Source organism: Dipodomys ordii, unplaced genomic scaffold (genome assembly GCF_000151885.1).
Source record: "Dipodomys ordii isolate 6190 unplaced genomic scaffold, Dord_2.0 Scaffold36, whole genome shotgun sequence".
NCBI lineage: Eukaryota > Metazoa > Chordata > Mammalia > Rodentia > Heteromyidae > Dipodomys > Dipodomys ordii.
The window spans coordinates 4,556,822-4,575,677 of NW_012267252.1; the positions used below are offsets into that span (position 1 = coordinate 4,556,822).

General features: G+C 51.0%; 2 protein-coding genes across 3 annotated transcripts in view; both read left to right on the forward strand.

The window, feature by feature from the left end:
- Positions 1-3,456, forward strand: part of LOC105986590 (protein FAM178A-like) — an 82,476-nt gene extending 79,020 nt beyond the window's left edge. The window contains exons 17-18 of the mRNA XM_013017587.1: positions 2,811-2,862; positions 3,128-3,456. Coding sequence (XP_012873041.1) covers positions 2,811-2,862; positions 3,128-3,456 — 381 coding nt within the window. The remainder of the gene's footprint in view (positions 1-2,810; positions 2,863-3,127) is intronic.
- Sema4g (sema domain, immunoglobulin domain (Ig), transmembrane domain (TM) and short cytoplasmic domain, (semaphorin) 4G) lies at positions 3,249-18,546 on the forward strand. 2 transcript variants are annotated; one of them, XR_001175131.1, is made up of 16 exons: positions 3,249-3,325; positions 6,216-6,718; positions 6,820-6,968; positions 7,242-7,304; positions 11,703-11,801; positions 11,898-11,991; positions 12,203-12,316; positions 12,523-12,686; positions 12,771-12,940; positions 13,224-13,368; positions 13,495-13,717; positions 14,141-14,256; positions 14,393-14,553; positions 14,727-14,788; positions 16,257-17,312; positions 17,444-18,546. XR_001175131.1 is itself a non-coding variant. In XM_013017767.1 (15 exons), exons 2-15 carry the CDS (start codon positions 6,595-6,597, stop codon positions 17,087-17,089), a joined length of 2,517 nt encoding a protein of 838 aa, XP_012873221.1. In that variant the 5' UTR covers positions 3,249-3,325; positions 6,216-6,594; the 3' UTR covers positions 17,090-18,546. The 2 variants fall into 2 exon arrangements, 1 of the variants encoding a protein (XP_012873221.1); XM_013017767.1 differs by having other exon boundaries at positions 16,257-18,546.
- The last annotated feature ends 310 nt before the right edge of the window (positions 18,547-18,856 follow it).

The following is an 18,856-nucleotide window of genomic DNA, read 5'->3' on the forward strand; positions in this document are numbered from 1 at the left end:
CCTCAGCACCACATAAGCAAAAAGAAAAAAGCTGGAAGTGGCGCTGTGGCTCAAGTGGTAGAGCGCTAGCCTTGAGCTGAAGAGCTGAGGGACAGCGCCAAGACCCAGAGTTCAGGCCCCACAACCGGACCCAAAAAAAAAAAAAAAAGTATGAGGGTTTGAGTCTGCCATCAGAGCACCTCAGAGGAGGAAGTCTTGCCATTAATAGTAATGTTTTTTTTAAAATTTATTTTTTATTTGTGAACATACTGTACAGAGGGGTTACAATTACATGGGCAGGATAATGTGTACATTTCTTACCAAGCATTGCAGCCTCCTCCTTTGGTTTACCCTTCACATCCCTTCCCAGCCTCCCCCCTCCCCCAATAGTAATGTTAAGTGAGATGCAGAACCTACCACAATGGCCTACTTGCTACCATTTAAAGGTATGTGAAGTCAGCACTGTGCATGTCTTAAAACTTTTGAGCCAAGCCTCTTCACCTATTGGCTTTTGGAATTACTTTCCTATCAGGTACTAGGCAGTCTTCCTGCCCCACACCTCTCTGTTAACCCCAGCTCACTTTGCCACAGGTCAACGGATACATCTTTCATAAAGTTTTTACTGAATTCTGCATTCAATCCATCTTCTCAGGATTTTATTCCTGAAAAGAAACTAGAGGGACTGGGAAGGTGGCTCAGTGGTAGAGTGCTTGCCTTGCATACATGAGTCCTTAGGTTCGATTCCTCAGCACCACATAAGCAGAAAAAGCCAGACGTGGTGCTGTGGCTCAAGTGGTAGAGCACTGGCCTTGAGCTGAAGAGCTCAGAGACAGTGCCCAAGCCCAGAGTTCAGGCCCCACAACCAACAAAAAAAAAAAAAAAAGAAGCTAGATGAGTTTTTCCTTCTATTTCCCCTTAGGGGGAAAAAATCAAAACTCAACCTCTAAGCCAGGAGCTGGTAGCTCTTGCATGTAATTCTAGCTACTCAGGAGGCTGAGATCTGAGGATCACAGTTCAAAGCCAAGTGGGACAGGAAAGTCTGTGAGACCATCTCTAATTAACCACTAGAAAACCGGAAATAGTGCTGTAGCTCTAGTGGTAGATCACTAGCCTTGAGCAAAAGAGCTCAGGGATAGCACCCAGACCCTGAATTCAAGCCCCAGGTCCAAAAACACAAAACACCTCAACTTACTTGCCCCTTCTCCATACTTCTCTAAAACAAGACTATGTACAGATTTGAACAATTCTCCATTTGCTAGTGATAGATATTTCCCCTGTAGCTTGACCTGCTTTCACCATCGCAGACCTTCCCAATCTTGCCTGTCTTCTTTAAACACAAGAATAAATTTCAACTCAGGATATTTCTTAGAGCCTCAATAAAATGGAGCTACTAGACCCTCAAGATGGGATGTGAGTACAATAAAAGAATTGAAGCTGGGAACTCTAAAGTGTGTGTACTTTTTAATAAGCATTTTCCCCAGTCATCTCCTCCACCCCATCCCACACATACATCCTGTTGGCAGAGTGCTGGGAGATGTGTTTGACAGGAAGGTGGAAGTGTGATGTGGGCCCTGCTGTCTAGCAGTCTGTAGTCACACACAGCAGTCCAAACTATGAGTTTACATGAGCTTCAGTGCCAAATGGAGTTTTGGGGAATCCAAAAGAAGGGATGAAGTGTCTTTCCCAAGGTCCCTAGGAAAATGCCACTAGAATCTGGCTCAACCTACTATGAACTTATAAGAGTTTGTTCCTGTGGAACATTAGTCCTCTTGAGCCCGCATCAGTATTATCATGGATTGGGGAGGGGTGAGCAGACTAGGTAATGGAAGCCTGAGTTCAGGTTTCATTTAGACAGTAAGACAGTTGGTTACTTCCTCTTTTTTTTGTGTGGTTATAGGGTTTGAACCCTGGACCTTGGGCTTGCTAGTCAAGTACTCTACTGCTTGAGCCAAGCTTTCCATCCTTTTTGCTCTGCCATTTGTTTTGCCAGGCAGGCCTGGACTAGGCTCTTTCTGTTTATGCTTCCACATAGCCGCAATAAGAGGCACAGGCCTCTCTGCCTAGTTCTTTATTTGAGACAAGTCGCACAAATTTTTTGCCTGGGCTGACCTAGTGATGCTGCTGATCTCAGACTAGAAATCTAGGATTACACCTTGCAGGTCTGGCTTCCCTTTAATAATCCTCTAGGAAGGAGGAAGAGAGTGTGCCAGGGAGACCATCCTAGTTAAAGGAGTTGGGGGAAGGAGGGAGTTGATTGATTCAGAGACCGTTGCCCAGACTGCTGCTGGGTAAAGTGATTGAACCTGGAAAGGAGAAGGTGGGTATTTGATTGCCTGGCACCGTACACTCGAAATTTTAGAGTAAGAATGATGTTCAACAGAAGCTGGAAGACAAGGCAGGAGCCTCAGTGACCACATACCTGAGATGAACCTGGGTTTGGACTATGATTTGGTAAGCAAAAAGAGAAAAGCATATTTTAGCTGGATACTGGCTTAGGCAGCTACTTGGGAGGCTGAGATCTGAGGATCATGGTTTGAAGCCAGACCTGGCAGAAAAGCCCCTGTGAGACAGTTAACAATGAACTACTCAAAAACTGGAAGTGGAGCTGTGGCTCAAAGTGGTGCAGCGCTAGCCTTGAGCAAAAGAGCTCAGAGACAATGCCCAGGCCCCGAGTTCAAGCCCCAGAACCAACAACAACGACAAAAAAAGCATTTTTTAGTACATTCAGATCAAGCCCCCATCTCAGCCACTCAGACCTCAAGCTGAACATCCAAGCAGCGGAGGCCTTTGAGCTAGGAACCCGGACCCTTGCGATCTTAAACCTACTGTAGGACCTCATCCCGTCCTCCACACCCTCAGCCAGAGGGGATGGCCAAGAGAGAAGTGAGATGCAGGTTATACAAAAAGCCAGATGGCCCTCTGGGAACGACGGCACCACTGGGCAGATTTGTACGTCGACCGCTCCCCCCTAGCCCCACGCCACCCCGCAATAGGTGAGTGGGAGGGGCGCGCAGGCTTCAAGCCTGTGGAGTGCGCACCGGGCTGTGAGGTCCCACCAGGGGGCGGGGCCGGGCCGCTGCGCCGGGAACAGGGGACCCCAGATGCCGAAGGGCTGAGCCTCACCCTCAAACCGCCTCTATTGTGCTAGGGTGGGGGGCGCGAAAGAGGGAGCAGCGCCCTTCTCCGCACCCTGCCCTGACGGCCCGCCTCCAGGCCCCCGCCCCACCCCCGGCTCCGCCTCCACCCCCGCCCGCCTCTGACCGCGGCCCCTTCCTCCCGCAGCTGGTGCTGTGGGGTGGCCAAGCCGCTCTTCACCGTCTCTATGGCCCCGGATCCCAGCGCAAAGGTGAGGGAGGCGGGGAGTGCGGGCGGTGGCGGGGCTGGGGGCCTAAAACCGGCGACATCTTTCTTGTGGCCATTCCACCCTCCGAGCTGGGCCAGGCCTCTCTCACTGCCAAGACCCCCGGTCCGGCATAAAGGCTCTAGAAGGACGTGCGCCAGGCCTGAGGGTCGCGCAGGGCACCGACCGCCCCTCACCCCAAGGGTGTCGGGGGTGGGGGGGACTGGAGCGGGGCGGGGACCCGTGTGGCGAACAGTGTTCCCCTAGATCTGGGTCATGTCTCCTGGCGTCCGGCTGGATCGAAGGAGAGCTTGTCCTCGGGCTGCAGCCGTGGAGAGTGAGGTTAGATATAAAAGGAGAGAATCGTGGACTTTCCAGGAAGGTGGAGAGTGGGTGGCAAGGGAGGGACTCCCTGGAGCGAGGAGAGACCTCCATCCTGAGCCCAGGGAGAGACGGCCACCAGTAGGCAGGTGGGCATCTAGGATGAAGGTCGAGAACCTGCTGATTGATCTTCCATTGATCCTGTTGGGAGGCCCCCCTCTGGCCTGTTTCGTCCACCCTTGGGTCTAGTAGGGAAGAGCTGATCAGAGTTCAGGAACAGGCCTTGGAAAGAACCCAGACTGTAGAACTTGGAGGGAAGTGTGGGGCATGAACTGGAGACCTTGAACCCTCAGCCGCTGGGGGAGGAGAGGGCGGATGCTTTGCCCCTCCCAGTTAGCCTCGCCCTCCCAACAGGTTAAGTTGGGGCCGTGCACGCCACCCCAAACAGCAGTAGTTCCGTGGTGTAGAGGACTGCTAAGTTACAAATCCCCTTCTCTTTCCTTTTGCTAAACTGAGTCTCCTCCTGTCTTGGTTTCTTACCTGCTTCCTCCCTTGCAAAATAGCCTTGACCTATGCGTTCATTCCAGGCCAGAAGCCTCCCCCACTCCAACCCACACACACACATATGGAATCTGGCCTTAGAATGGGACTTTCAGGAAAGGAGGTGGGGTTCTGTTCTGCATCTCACCCCATTGGACACTGGCAACCACCGAGCCTGCAGCAAGAATATTGACCCCAGAATGCATGGGAGCTTGTTTCTGCATGGTAGTAATTGTGTTTGTGAATACATGTTCATGACTCTTATATGAGCATTATTGTGCGTAGTTGATCAGTGGTTTGTGTGCATGTGTGCACACATTTATGTGTATGTATACGGGACCTTCCTGTTGAATGTGTATATAGTCCATGTAAACCCATGTATATAATCCAGCTTGTCCACCTCTGAGGCTCTGTGAACTGCTGAGCTACTAGACCTGGGGATATAACCTTTATGTGAATATGTATGACTACAAGTCATGGCCATCTCTGTAAACACACATGTGAGTAGACTGCCTGGTGCATATGAGTGTGTGAATGACTCCTGTGAATGTGTTCACAATCCTTTCTGAAAGTGTGTATGCTCACCTGTGTATGTGTGTGTGTGTGTACATTCCTTTCCTCTGGACCCATGTGACTCAGAAGAAACCTGTGTAAGTGTGCCATGCACCACACTGTGAATGGCTCTTCTAATCTGGGATGTGTTCCTCTTGCCCAATCCTAGAGACTGATCCCTCCTACCTATATGGCTCCCCGTTTCTGTGCTGAGCAAATAGGAGGCCCCAAAGGTAAACAGGTGTGCCTTCACAGTGAGGGCTGGGGCATGGGCAGTCCCTTGCTGCCCTGGTGTCCAAACCAGGAACCAGTTCTATGCTCCAGAGACCCTTCTCTCTCTCTCTCTCTCTCTCCCCCTCTTGTGCCTGTTTCTCTGCCATGTTATTGCTGACCTTTGCCTCTTGAATAAACCCTCCAAATTCCTGTTATCCCTCCAGCCAACTCCTGTTTCCTCTCCTATCTTCAAGGCCAGATAGTTAATATTTGACCTGGAGGGGAAAGGCGAGGCCAGTGACACCCTCTGATCCTGCCTATGGGTGTCTGATGACCTGGAGTGGGTCAGGCCTCCTCCATACCCACTCCAGCCCAGGAAGCCTTCTGGAGTCCCTTCAGAGGCTTGCTGCATGGATTGGGGAGGCCTGTTACCCACCTCCACCTCATCCTCAACTGTTTGGAAATAGTTCCCAAGATATGTCAGGGGAAGTGGCAAGACCTCAGGGGTCCCATTGTTCACCTTCTCCATACTGCCTAAGTCTCATGTATCTGGCCTTGCATATCCCAGCCTCCTGCATACACATTACACCAATTCAGCTAAGGAACCTTGACACCTATACTTTGCCTCCACCCATGTATGCCTGTGTCTGCCTACTAGCAGGTAGGGACAGGTGGGGATGCCTAGCCAGAGGGAACAGTACAGACTGGGACTCACATGGGCAAGGCAGAGATGTGTGCCTCCTTGGAGAAGAATGCCGAGAAATGTCTAATTAAAGAGAAATTCCAGAGGGAGCTCTCAGGCCAAGGAAAAGAAAAAAACAAAAGGAAAACAGGACAAAAATAACAAAGGCCCATTAAGCAACTCTGCCCAGGCCTTCCTGCATATGGCACCCCCGCAGGCAGGAGGAGCAGCTGCTACTCCATTGTTGGAGAAGCAGGCATTCTCTCAGAATTAAAGCCCAGAGATGGAAGCCAGCAGACTGCTGACCTAGCCATTGGAGGCCAATACATTGGGTTTGGGTTGGGGGGGAGTCTAGGGTCTTGGTAAGGAGAGCAAGTTCTATCCCAGCCTCCTGTATCAGAGCAGAGAAAGACAGAATGACTCAAGTCCATTCCTGTGAGTCAATCTAGAGTAAGAGATCCTGTGGAAGCTGGTGTCCACCTTTTGGTGCCCCCTGAAGTCTGGGTAATGTTATCCTTCTTCTACTTAAACACAGATCAAGGATATTTTTCCATGTTTTGATTGTGTGTCTTATTTGCTTTCCTTCAGAAAACAGACCTCAAAGAACCAAGACTAGCTCTGCTGTCAGAGGCAAGGTGACCCTGATAGTAACCTGTAACCCCCTCATGACACCACAACTCCTGCTCACCATGGAGCTTGCAGTTGATGTTGAAAGGCATGTAATCCCTCCTTCCCTCTGACTTCTTAGCTGTGATTCCATGGCCACACAACCCGGTGGCTCCATGTCCCCCCCATTCCAGGATCCTCCCTGGCCCCATGACTCCTTGACCCCCATGGTCTCATGACCCCTGACCTTCCACGTGACCTTCTTGGACTTTGACCCCTTGTGACTGTTCTTCCCCATCCCCACCTGTGACTGTCCCTGGTTGCCCGTGGGGGTCTTGTTGGTCTGGACCTTCCCAGGAAGATGTGGGGGAGGCTCTGGCCGCTCCTCTTCAGCTTCCTCACAGCAGTGGCAGTCCCTGGACCCTCCCTGAGGAGACCATCCCGAGAGCTAGATGCTACCCCACGGACGACCATCTCCTATGAAGGTGAGACGCTTCACTCTGAAAGGCCTTGGAAGCCAGGATGGTGGCGGGGGGGGCGGGGGGGCAGAAAACAGCTCTGAGCTTACTGCTCCTACTCTTCCCAGAACTCTCTGGGATGCGGCACTTCAAGGGCCAAGCCCAGAACTACTCAACACTGCTTCTGGAGGAGGCGTCAGCAAGGCTGATGGTGGGAGCTCGAGGCGCCCTGTTCTCTCTCAGTGCCCATGACATAGGAGATGGGGCTCACAAAGAGGTCAGCCCCTGGAACCTGGGCCATCCTCAGGCCCCCAGCCTCATCCAGCTCCCTGGGGACCTCTTCATCCTGGAAACCTTGCCAGCCTTCCATTACCCCTGGACAGTACTGCCTTTCCCCGCTCAAGCCTCCCTTTGTATCCAGTGTTTCTCCTGAAATTTACCCTATCCCAATTTCCCCAGCACCCTGGAGCCTGATTGCCTGGCTCTATGAGTCGTTGGTTTGGAAAATCAATGAACCAACCCATTCATTCCCTTTACTTACCCCTGCTAGATCCACTGGGAGGCTTCCCCAGAGATGCAAAGAAAATGCCATCAAAAAGGGAAGAACAACCAGGTATGTGGTGTGCCCTGTCCCCAACAACTTCCTTCATCCTCTTCAATTGGAAGTGCTAGGGTTGGTAGGGACACAGCTGAGGTGATACAGACACTACTGCACCTCCAGTGACTGCTACTTGGAGTGGCAGGCCCTGGGGAATTGTCCATCTAATCCAATCATCTTGTGGCCAATTAGTTTGTCCAGTCATAGTATCTTAATCCCCTTTGGGCTTCCAAAGTATAATTGTGATAACAATAAGTAACCTCCAGTAAGTGCAGAGTTAGCTATTACCTACCAAGTTCCAAAATAACCCTGTAAGGTGTTGTTATCCTCCATTTTACAGATGAGAAACATGAGACATTGGTTGACAATTAGGTCAACACTTGGTATTCTGTGAAAGAATAGTGTGTGCCGGGCATGGAGGCACATACCTGTAATCCAGCTCTCAGAGACAGGGGCAGGAGGATCATGAGGTTAAGGCCAGAGCATGAGTTTGAGGGCTACATGCGGAGACTGTCTCAGAAAAGGGCTGGGATGTAGGTCAGCGGTAGAGCATTTGCATAGCACGTTCAAAGACCTGGGTTCAGTCCTCAGTATAACCCCCCACCCATACACACAAAGGAAAATCTAGGGTGTCCACAGGTGGTTTTTTTGTCTGTCTGTGTAACAGATGCATTCAAGAGCATTTTAAAAATCCACATTCCAGGGTCTACTAGCCTGGATTCCTATTCAAAGAATCTGGGGAGGTAGTGGAAAGCTGCCTTTAAAGAAGCACTCCAAGGGGCTGGGAAGGTGGCTCAGTGGTAGAGTGCTTGCCTTGCATACATGAGGCCCTGGGTTCTGTTCCTCAGCACCACATAAGCAAAAAAAAAAAAAAAAGGCAGAAGTGGCGCTGTGGCTCAAGTGGTTGAGCACTAGCCTTGAGCTGAAGAGCTGAGGGACAGCGCCCAGGCCTAGAGTTCAGGCCCCACGACTGGACCCTCCCCCCAAAAAAAAGAAGCACTCCAAACAGAGCACTGGTAGCTCACATCTGAAATCCTAACAACTCAGGCAGCTGAGATAGGATTGAGGTTGAAAAACAGCCCAGGCAGGAAAGTTTGTGAGATTTTTTTTTGTCAGTCATGGGCTTGAACTCTGGGCCTGGGCACTGTCCCTGAACTCTTCAGCTCAAGGCTAGCTGCTCTACCACACAGTGCCACTTCAGGTTTTCCACTGTCCCTCTTTTGCTTAAGGCTGGTGCTCTACCACTTGAGTCATAATGCCACTTTTGGTTTTTTGGTGGTTTACTGGGGATAAGAGTCTCACAGACTTTGGCTTTTGAACCACGGTTCTCAATCTCAGCCTCCTGAGTAGCTAGGATTACAAGTATGAGCCAACAGTGTCTGACTCTGTGAGACTTTTATCTCCTATTAATCACCAGAAAACCGGAAGTGGAGCTGTGGTATTCCAGAGGTAGAGTGCTAGCCTTGAGCAAAAGAGCTCAGGGACAGCGCCCAGGCTCTGAGTTCAAGCCCCACGGCCAACCAAAAAAAAAAGGTAGTCCAGCAGTTTCCATCAAGAGCTGTCTTTTACTATCAAGTGTGGATAGAAGCAAGGTTAGTACGATAGGTGGAACCCAGGTCATAGGACCATAAATGCCTACCAGAGGGTTTGGATTTTATTCTGTGGCAGTTGGCATCCTCACTATTTAGTATCTTAGAATTCTCAAGTTAGTGTACATATGAATTATCGAGCATATTATAAATGCAGATGCTGACTTAAGAGGAGGAGACCAAGATTGTACAGTTCTAATAAGCTCCCAGGTGAAGCTGTTGGCTGCTGGTTCTTGGACCACACTTGGCTAGCAAGTTTTCCTAGAATATTTCCTGAAGAATATTAGTTTTCGCTGGGCGCCGGTGACTCACGCGCCTGTAATCCTAGCTACTCAGGAGGCTGACATCTGAGGACTGCGGTTCATAGCCAGCTTGGGCAGGAGAGACCGTGAGACTCCTATCTCTAATAAACCACTAGAAAACCGGAAGTGGCGTTGTAGCTCAAGTGGTAGAATGCTCGCCTTGAGCTGAAGAGCTGAGGGACAGCGCCCAGGCCCAGAGTTCAAGCCCCATGACCGACAAAAAAAAAAAAAAAATAGAATATTAGTTTTCAAAGAGGGGTTTACTGGCCAATTTTGGTGGCATTCTCTAAGAAGTTCCCCAATAATGATATGTTTTACTATGACTTCCAAACATACTCCTTGAGTACAAAATTCCTCCCAAGCCTCCTTTGTAAAATGTAACCATCTTATGGAAAGATGTTTCCCTAAGAAATATAGAGTATTTACCTGGCCCCAGGCAACAGGTGGGTTAATAGGCTGAGTCTGAAGACCAAAAAAAAAAAAAAAAAAGCAATAGAAAGTTTGGGGCATCCTATGGGCCAAAGGAAGGAGGCCTAAGCAGGCTAAGAAAGAGGAGGGATGAATGGGAGGGCTGCAAAGGTGAGTCAGTGACCAGGAGTTAAATCCTGGGTAATGGGAAGAATCATTAACAAAGCAAAGAAGGGAAGAATGCAGCAGGTTAGGACATTTGAGATGCTGACAAGGCCAGTGAGGCTAGAATAGAGTGAAGGAAAAGGGGCATGTGGAGATCTGTTTGGAAAGTGGACTAGAGGGGAGCTGTGTGCTGATGGGTGAAATGTCTCTGGAAGGAAATTCCAGACAGTGCCGGTAGTAGTCCTTTTGCAGGCCACCTGGGAGACAGGGATAAATGGAATGTTGTTTGCGACGTGTCCCTTTGTATTTTTTGAATTTTATACCATACACAAATATTCCTCATTCACTGAATAAATAGCATGGCTCAAAGTGCTTGCTAGGCAAGCCTGAGTTCACAGTCTAGCACCACCATCAAAAAGAGAAAGTGGTAGAGGAGGTGTCCAAGGAGGAGGTGATGCTGGTAATTTGGACTGGGTGGTGGTGCAGTAGATCAAGTTCAAGAGCCATTTAAGACAATAAATGAATCATGCAGAGGGCCCAGGTGTGGGATGAGAGAGGGGGAAGCAGCAGAGCTGACTCCTGGTCTGGACTGAGAGCAGGATGGATGCAGTGAGTGAGGTGGGAAAGACTGGATGAGCAGGTTTAGGAGGGAAGATGCAGGTTAGGGAGGAGGTGGTGAGCTTGTTTTCTGACAAGCTGAGTGTTGTGTCTGGGACAGCAGATGGAGAGCGAGTTGGAGCCTGACACTAGATTTGTGGGAGCTCTGGGGTGGGGAGGCATTGCCAAGAAAGAGCTCCATGGGAAACAAGCATTCTCCAGAATGGGGTGTGGATGTTACTACTTGAGACACAGGGGAATTTAGCAGACTAGTGAGAGGTCATCTGAGGGTTGTGACACTGAGATGCCAATGACAATATTCCGGGAAATATTTGTGTTCTGGCCCTGGGTGTCCTAGAAAGAACTGGGCATGGGCTGGGAAGGTGGCTCAGTGGTAGAGCACTTGCCTTGCATGACTGAGGCCCTGGGTTCGATTCCTCAGCACTACATAAGCAAAAAGAAAAAAGCCGGTAGTGGCTTGTGGCTCAAGTGGTAGAGCACTAGCCTTGAGCTGAAGAGCTGAGGGACAGAGCCCAGGCCTAGAGTTCAGGCCTCACGACTAGAAAGAAAGAAAGAAAGGAAGGAAGGAGAGGAAAGAAAGGAACGAACTGGGCGTCAGGCATCAGTGGCTCATGCCTATCATCCTAGCTACTCAGGAGGCTGAGGTCTGAGGATTATGGTTTAAAGCCAGCCTGGGTAGGAAAGTCCATGAGACTCTTTTTTTTTTTTTTTTTTGCCGGTCATGGGGCCTGAACTCTGGGCCTGGGCATTGTCCCTCAGCTCTTCAGCTCAAGGCTAGTGCTCTACCACTGGAGCCACAGCGCCACTTCCGGCTTTTTCTGTTTATGTGGTGCTGAGGAATCGAACCCAGGGCCTCATGCTTGCAAGACATGCACTCTACCGCTGAGCTACCTTCCCAGCCCCTCCATGAGACTCTTATCTCCAATAAATCACCAGAAAACTGGAAGTGCCATTGTGGCTCAAGTGGTAGAGCGCTAGCCTTGAGCTGAAGAGCTGAGGAACAGCGCACAGGCCCAGAGTTCAAGCCCCATGACCGACAAAAGAAAAGGAAAAAAAAAGGACAGAGGAAGGAAAGGAAGGGAGGGAGGGAGGGAGGGAGGAAGGAAGGAAAAGAAAGGAAGGAAGGAAGGAAAGAAAAAGAAGGAAAAAAGAAAGAAAGAAAGAAAGAAAGAAAGAAAGAAAGAAAGAAAGAAAGAAAGAAAGAAAGAAAGAAAGAGCAAACGAACTGGGCATCTTGGGGACAAGAGCCAAACTCCAAAGCTAGACTAGGGAAGGCTTCTAGGTAGGCCCTTGTAATAGGGACTCATATGATTCTCCCACCTTTTCCATAGACCGAGTGCTTCAATCACGTGCGGTTTCTACAGCGGCTTAACGCTACCCACCTCTATGCATGTGGGACTCATGCCTTCCAGCCCCTCTGTGCAGCCATTGTGAGTATGCCTGCCCTCACTCCCAAGTGCTGATTTGGGGCTACAGCCCCTGAGGGTTCTCAGTATCTGTGACAGACTGAGACACTTGTTTTCCAGAATGCTGAGGCCTTCACCTTGCCAACCAGCTTTGAAGAAGGGAAGGAAAAGTGTCCTTATGACCCAGCCCGTGGCTTCACAGGCCTCATCATTGGTGAGCAGGCCCTTCTTCTATCCTGGCCCCTCACCCACAAGGATGTAGATTGCTACGACTGGCTGTCTCTAAGGGCTTGAGGTGTGGCTCAAGTGGTAGGCTGCCTACCTTGCAAGCTTGAGGCCCTGAGTTCAATCCCCAGTACCACACACACACACACACAGAGGCCTGGCCACTTGGTCACATGCCCTCTTACATGTCCTTGCCTCAGATGGAGGCCTCTACACCGCCACACGGTATGAATTCCGGAGCATTCCTGACATCCGCCGGAGCCGCCACCCACATTCTCTGAGGACGGAGGAGGCACCCATGCACTGGCTCAATGGTTAGGAGGATGGAGCACAAGATGATGGGGGGTAGGGGGTCTATCTCTTCATTTTTATTCCCTGGGGCAGCTGACCGTCCCATCCTCAAGTCCCCAGGTGAGCTTATCCATTCCACTCCTGTGTGTTGTCAAGGGAGGTGTGGGGTGGGTGAGCAGAGAGGTCCCCAAGTCTGTCTCCAAAGCCACTGGAACTGCTTCACCCACAGATGCTGAGTTTGTGTTCTCTGTGCTGGTGAGGGAAAGCAAGGCCAGTGCGGTGGGTGATGATGACAAGATTTACTACTTCTTCATGGAGCGTGAGGAAGGCTCCAGCAGCTTCACTCAGAGCCGCAGCAACCACCGTGTGGCCCGCGTGGCCCGTGTGTGCAAGGTGGATTGGGCTGAGGGTGGGGATGTCAGGGCTGTTTCTCTGACCTGGTCCCTAAGCCCTGACCCTGAGTGCCTACCTCCCCAGGGAGATCTGGGAGGGAAGAAGATCCTGCAGAAGAAGTGGACATCCTTCCTCAAGGCCCGTCTCATCTGCCACATTCCCCAGTATGAGACACTACGTGGAGTCTGCAGCATGGACACCGACCCCTCGGCCCACACACACTTCTATGCAGCTTTCACACTGACCACCCAGTGGTAAGTAGAGGGGCAATAGAAGGCAAGGCCTGGGGACAACATGGGCACAAGCAGAGGTCAATGAGGATGAGAGGGTCTGTTGGAGGAGGACTGTAGTAAAGTAAAATATTAAGCACCTCAAACTTCCCTCTCGCTATTCAGTGGCCTAACGACCCATGGACAGCACCTACTGGCCTTCGGTAGAGATGCATCAAGGAAACAGTGGCTGCAAGCTGAGCGGGGGCTGAAGGCAGATTCCACTCAGTGTGACTCATCAGTCCCTTCATCTATGTTCCATTCCTAGGAAGACCCTGGAGGCCTCAGCCATCTGCCGCTATGACCTCACGGAGGTACAGGCTGTCTTCGCAGGTCCCTACATGGAGTACCAGGATGGTGCCCGGCGCTGGGGCCGCTATGAGGGTGCGGTGCCTGAGCCCCGGCCTGGCTCAGTGAGTACTCATGCCTGGGGCCCTTGCTAAGTGGAGTGCCCCTAGGAAGGGAAGGAGGGCCCAACCTTGCGGAGAGGGAAGAAGGTGATACCATCCTGAGGTTCACCACCTCATTCCCTACCCCAGTGCATCACAGATTCATTGCGCAGTCGAGGCTACAACTCATCCCAAGACTTGCCGTCCCACATCCTGGACTTTGTGAAGTTGCACCCACTGATGGCTCGGCCCGTGGTGCCTACACGTGGACGGCCCCTGCTGCTCAAGCGCAATGTGCGCTACACGCACCTCACAGGCACACCTGTCACCACACCTGCGGGACCTACCTATGACCTGCTCTTTCTGGGCACAGGTGCTTCTGACCCACATCCCTCATCCTTATTGCTTCTGAGCCCAGTGATTCTTGCCATGACTAGCCTGGAGTTCCCAATGTCTTCTTTGTCCCTGAGCTCTTGTGTTCAAGGCTAGCACTGTACCACTTTGAGCCACAGCATCACTTCCAAGTTTTCTGGTGGTTGGTCGGAGATAAGAGTCTCAGAGACTTTGCTGTCCAGGCTGGCTTTGAGATCTTCAGATCTCAGCCTCTCGAGTAGCTAGGATTATAGGTGTGACTCACCAGCACGCAGCTCCTAGTGTCTTGAGGGAGTGCTACTAGTTGAATCCTTGTCTGTTCCCAACATTGTGATTCCTTAGCTAATTCCCGTGAGGCCCTCTTGTGGGGTGCTGAGAGCAGACCTCATTGTTAGGGTCTGATCTCTGTCCTTTCCCCTGCCAGCTGATGGCTGGATCCACAAGGCCATAGTCCTGGGCTCTGGGATGCACATTATTGAAGAGACACAAGTATTCAGGGAGCCCCAGCCTGTGGAGAATCTAATCATCTCTCCCATGCAGGTAGCTGTGTCTTCTGACCCTCATTTTGCCTTTGCTAGATGAGGGGGCGTGGGGAGGCTGGGTAGGGGCTGTGTATAGTGTTGTCTATTACTTAGAATAGGGGTGTTGTTGACCAACTGTCATTTCTGGCTCCCAGCACAGCCTCTACATTGGGGCTTCCAGTGGAGTGATTCAGCTACCACTATCCAGCTGCTTCCGCTACCGCTCCTGCTATGACTGCATCCTGGCCCGGGACCCCTACTGCGGTTGGGACCCCAACACCCATGGCTGCATGGTGGCCACCACCATAGGCAACAGGTCCCAGGGTAGAGGTTGGGAGTGGGGAGGGTCATGTGTGGCATAAGTGGAGGAGGAAGGCCTACCAAGCCAGAGGGGATGTGGTGGCTAGTTGTACGGCCCTCCGGACTCTTTCACTGGGGAAACTGAAGCCTAGTTCCCCTTGCTCATGAACTCTGATCTTCTGTCCCCAGGACAGCACTGATACAAGACATAGAGAGAGGAAATCGAGGCTGTGAGGGCAGTAGGGATACAGGTAAGTGACACTTGCAGACATGTGTGTGTCTGGCTGCACAGCCTGTCCTCTGCCACATACTGTCACTTGCAAGGGCATATTCTATGTTAGTGGCTACACCTATGTGCTTTGTCAACAATGACCCAGCACTGAGCCTGACCCAGGGTAAGAGCCAGACAGATACTGCCCAAATTATAAATGCAGGAACAGGTTCAAAGTGTTAGGAGGGGGTGTAGCTCAGGGTAGCCATACCTTAACACGTTCACATCCTTGGGTTTCAGCTCTAGCGTCATAGCTTTTTTTTTTTTTTAATAAAGAGGCCAAGTGTTCTGTCATTTCTGGAACTTACAGCTAAGTGGTATCATGGGGAGGGTAGACATTTAAATGATCACAAAAATAATTAACTATAACTACTAATAATTACAATTAGAACAATATTTACAGGGAGTAATGAGTAGTTCCCCAAAGAAGATTTCATGACTAAGCTGATATCTGAAGGAAAAACGAAAGTTAATTGTCATAGCTAACATGTACTGATTACTTACTAAGTCCCAAGCACTGATCTAAACACACATATTTAGTCTCAGAGCACTTTATGGCAGAGGTACCCTTATTATTACCACGAGGGGCAATCTTCCTGAGGTACAGGAAGTATAAGGAAACTGCTCTTAACTCAGCTAGTAAGTAGCAGGGTCAGAATTCAAACCTGACCCTAAGCAGTCTAATTCCAGTTTGTGCTTCTGACCACTATGCTGTGCTGGCTCCCACAAGTTAACCAAGCAGACACAGAAGAGGAATGGGGACCAGCAAGCAGGGGGAACTTGTTGTGTTGGAGCATCAGAAGAAGACAGAGGTGGGCAGGGACCATGCTGAAATTTTGTCTTTATCTGAAAAGCACCAGAAGAAGCCTCTGAAGAGTGTGAGTCAAGGAGTGACACGATCAGATTTGTATTTTTAAAGGATTATCTCATCAGTTTATGGAGAATGGATTTGATCAGGGCCTTCCTAGCTGTGGGAGGAGAGAAGTGAATAGATCTGAGAGATTCTGATGGAGACTAGATACAAAGGTGAGGGGTTGGGAGATTCCCAGATTCCAGGATTTAAGCAGTTAAGTAGTAGCAGCATTCACAGTAACAGCAATTCAAAGAAAGGACCTGGTGTAGTTGCAAAGGGCACTTTGGCCTTAGTCAGGTGCCTGAGACCTAATGTGAAGTCCAGTGCATGGCAAATATTCAAGTTTGGCACCCAGGGGAGAGGTGTGTGCTGAAGAAGTGATTAGGAGTCCTTTGCAGATGCAGGAGATGAGATGAGAGATGGGACAGAGAATGGAGGCACTACCTGCGCCTTGGAAAAGGCCAATGTAAACTTCAGAAAGCTTGGTAACCTGCCATGGACTCCAGTCTCTGTGCTTTGTGCTGGGACTTGGAACAGTCTGGCTTGCCATAACCCCTGGCTAGGTAGGGACTGACCTGTCTACCATCCTCCCCAGGGCCACCACCACCACCACTGAAGACGCGTTCTGTGCTCCGGGGTGATGATGTCCTCCTGCCCTGTGACCAGCCATCCAACCTGGCACAGGCTTTGTGGCTACTCAATGGGAGCAAGGGTCTGAGTGACGGGCAGGATGGCTACCGAATAGGCGTCGACGGGCTGCTGGTGACAGACACACAGCCTGAACACAGTGGCAAATATGGCTGCTATGCTGAAGAGAATGGTCTCCGTATCCTGCTGGCTTCTTACAGCCTCCTAGTCCGGCCAGCCACTCCTGCCCCAGCGCCACAGGCCCCTGCCACACATGGGGCACAGCTGGCACCTGATATGAGGCTGCTCTATGTGCTAGCCATTGCTGCACTTGGTGGCCTCTGCCTCATCCTAGCTTCCTCCCTTCTCTATATGGCTTGTCTGAAGGGAGGTAGACAAGGACGTCGACGAAAATACTCACTGGGTCGGGCTGGCCGGACAGGTGGCTCGGCAGTGCAGCTGCAAACAGTCTCAGGCCAGTGTCCTGGAGAGGAAGATGATGGTGACGACGGGGAGGGGCCTGGGGGCCTGGAAAGTAGCTGCCTCCAGATCATCCCTGGGGAAGGTGCCCCAGCCCCACCCCCTCCACCACCACTCCCTCCGCCAGCTGAGCTGACCAATGGACTTGTGGCACTGCCCAGCCGGCTTCGAAGGATGAATGGCAACAGCTATGTGCTCCTGAGGCAGAGCAACAATGGAGTTCCAGCAGGACCCTGCTCCTTCGCAGAAGAACTGAGCCGCATCCTGGAGAAGAGGAAGCACACGCAGCTGGTAGAGCAGCTGGATGAAAGCTCTGTCTGAGCCCAGCCTCCCTAACAAATGCTCTCCCGAGCCAGCCTGTCTGCCTGGGTCAGACTGCTGCATCCCCACCAACAGACACCCTCCTTCACATACCCCCTTCCCTGCCTTTCTCCCCACTTTTTGATGTCTCTGTAGGCTGGCTAAGTCATGGCCAGCCAAAGCCCCCTCCTCAGTCTCCAAGACCCACATGTGAGCAGCCCAGGCCCACCGGTGCTCCTCAGAGGTAGGTGCTCCCTCAGGACCAGGTGCTTTGCAAATCTAGACCTAGATTCCATCCCCTTAACCTAAATGCTTGGGAGGAGAGGAGTCCATCCTCTTGTCCCATTTTCTGCCCAACCTTCCTCTTCCTCCCAGGTAGGGCTCTGCAGGTCCAGATGGCCTCAATGTCACCACCCTCTGCATAGCCCTGTGTCCTGGATAGTCCTGAATCCAGACAAGACCTCTGCCAGCCACCTGAGCCCTGCGTACATTCACATGTGCACATGGAAGAATGTTTATCAGTTGGGCTGCAGCACCCTTCCCTTTCTGCTGTGTTCTGTTTTCATCCTTTCTGGATTTGGGGTAACCCCCAAATTGTCCAGTCCCTATTTAGTACTCTTCCTCAGTCTCAGGCCCATAGATAACATCTTTGGCAAGAGCTTGGGAACAGGCCAGCCTAGGAGGTAAGACTGCCACATTCCCCTCTTCTTCCTTCCTGTGTAGCCTTTGTGAGTCAGCCTTCCACTCCTCTTGGTCACATGGAAGACTGGCAGCAGAGCTCTAGCCATGTCCCTTCCGTATGCATGTGTGGAATGCACCCACATCACACACATGCTTACAGTCCCACCCACATGTATCTTCTGAGCTCCCCCTAGTTGCCTCAGACCTGTGTTGTCAGGTTTGGTCCATGAATATTTCAAAGGGAGAGTCTCTCCCCTCTAGCTATCCTCAGACGTTCCTTAGGATGGTGACCAACACTGCACTCAATGAGCCAGCCTCCCTTCTGGGAATAAAGTATTTCTTCCCCTAGACCAGAGCAAGGGGAGACAAGATCTGACATCTCACCTGGCAAATGAAGCCCGTTCTTGGAACTATGCAAAGGGCAGAGGCTGGGAGTTTGGATGTTTGGCTCCCACCCCTGTCCTACCTCACCGGGGCACTTTCAGGGTCCAGGGGCCTCCGAAGTCTCTAGGCTCCTATGGGACAATCAATCCTGACTGAGCTCCCCCATTTCCCTTGGGTGAGGACAGACTGTTATTTTTGTAGCTGAGAACGTGGAATCCCACGGGTTTTTACTGCCCTTTGCCCAAACCTCTCCCACCTCCACCCCACAATGAATGTATTTATTGTGAGAACGGCTACACTTCTTCAGGAATGCCCACACTCATCACTCAGGTGGGTGGAACAGGCATGTAAAAGAGTGGGGAGCCTGGGCTCAGCTCCTCCCGATGTTGGTTAATAAATGCCCTTTCCCTCCCCACAGCTCTGAGTAGTCTGCTTAATCTAGATTAGCATTCTCTGATCACCAACAACCAGGCTCTGACCCTATGGAGATAGTGCTATAGTGATTTCTGAATCCAGGGTTGGCTTTGCTCCCCAAACAACCATTTGCAGAGAAAACTGGGGTCAGCTTCTACCTTGTTTATGCTCAGTAGGCAGGCACACAGGCCCTGTTAAGGCTTACATATTCACTGATTATGGTGATAAAAATATGAGAAGAAAAGTACAGCAGTTCTAAGAATTGAAATAGAGGTTTCTGGGGCTGGGAAGGTGGCTCAGTGGTAGAGC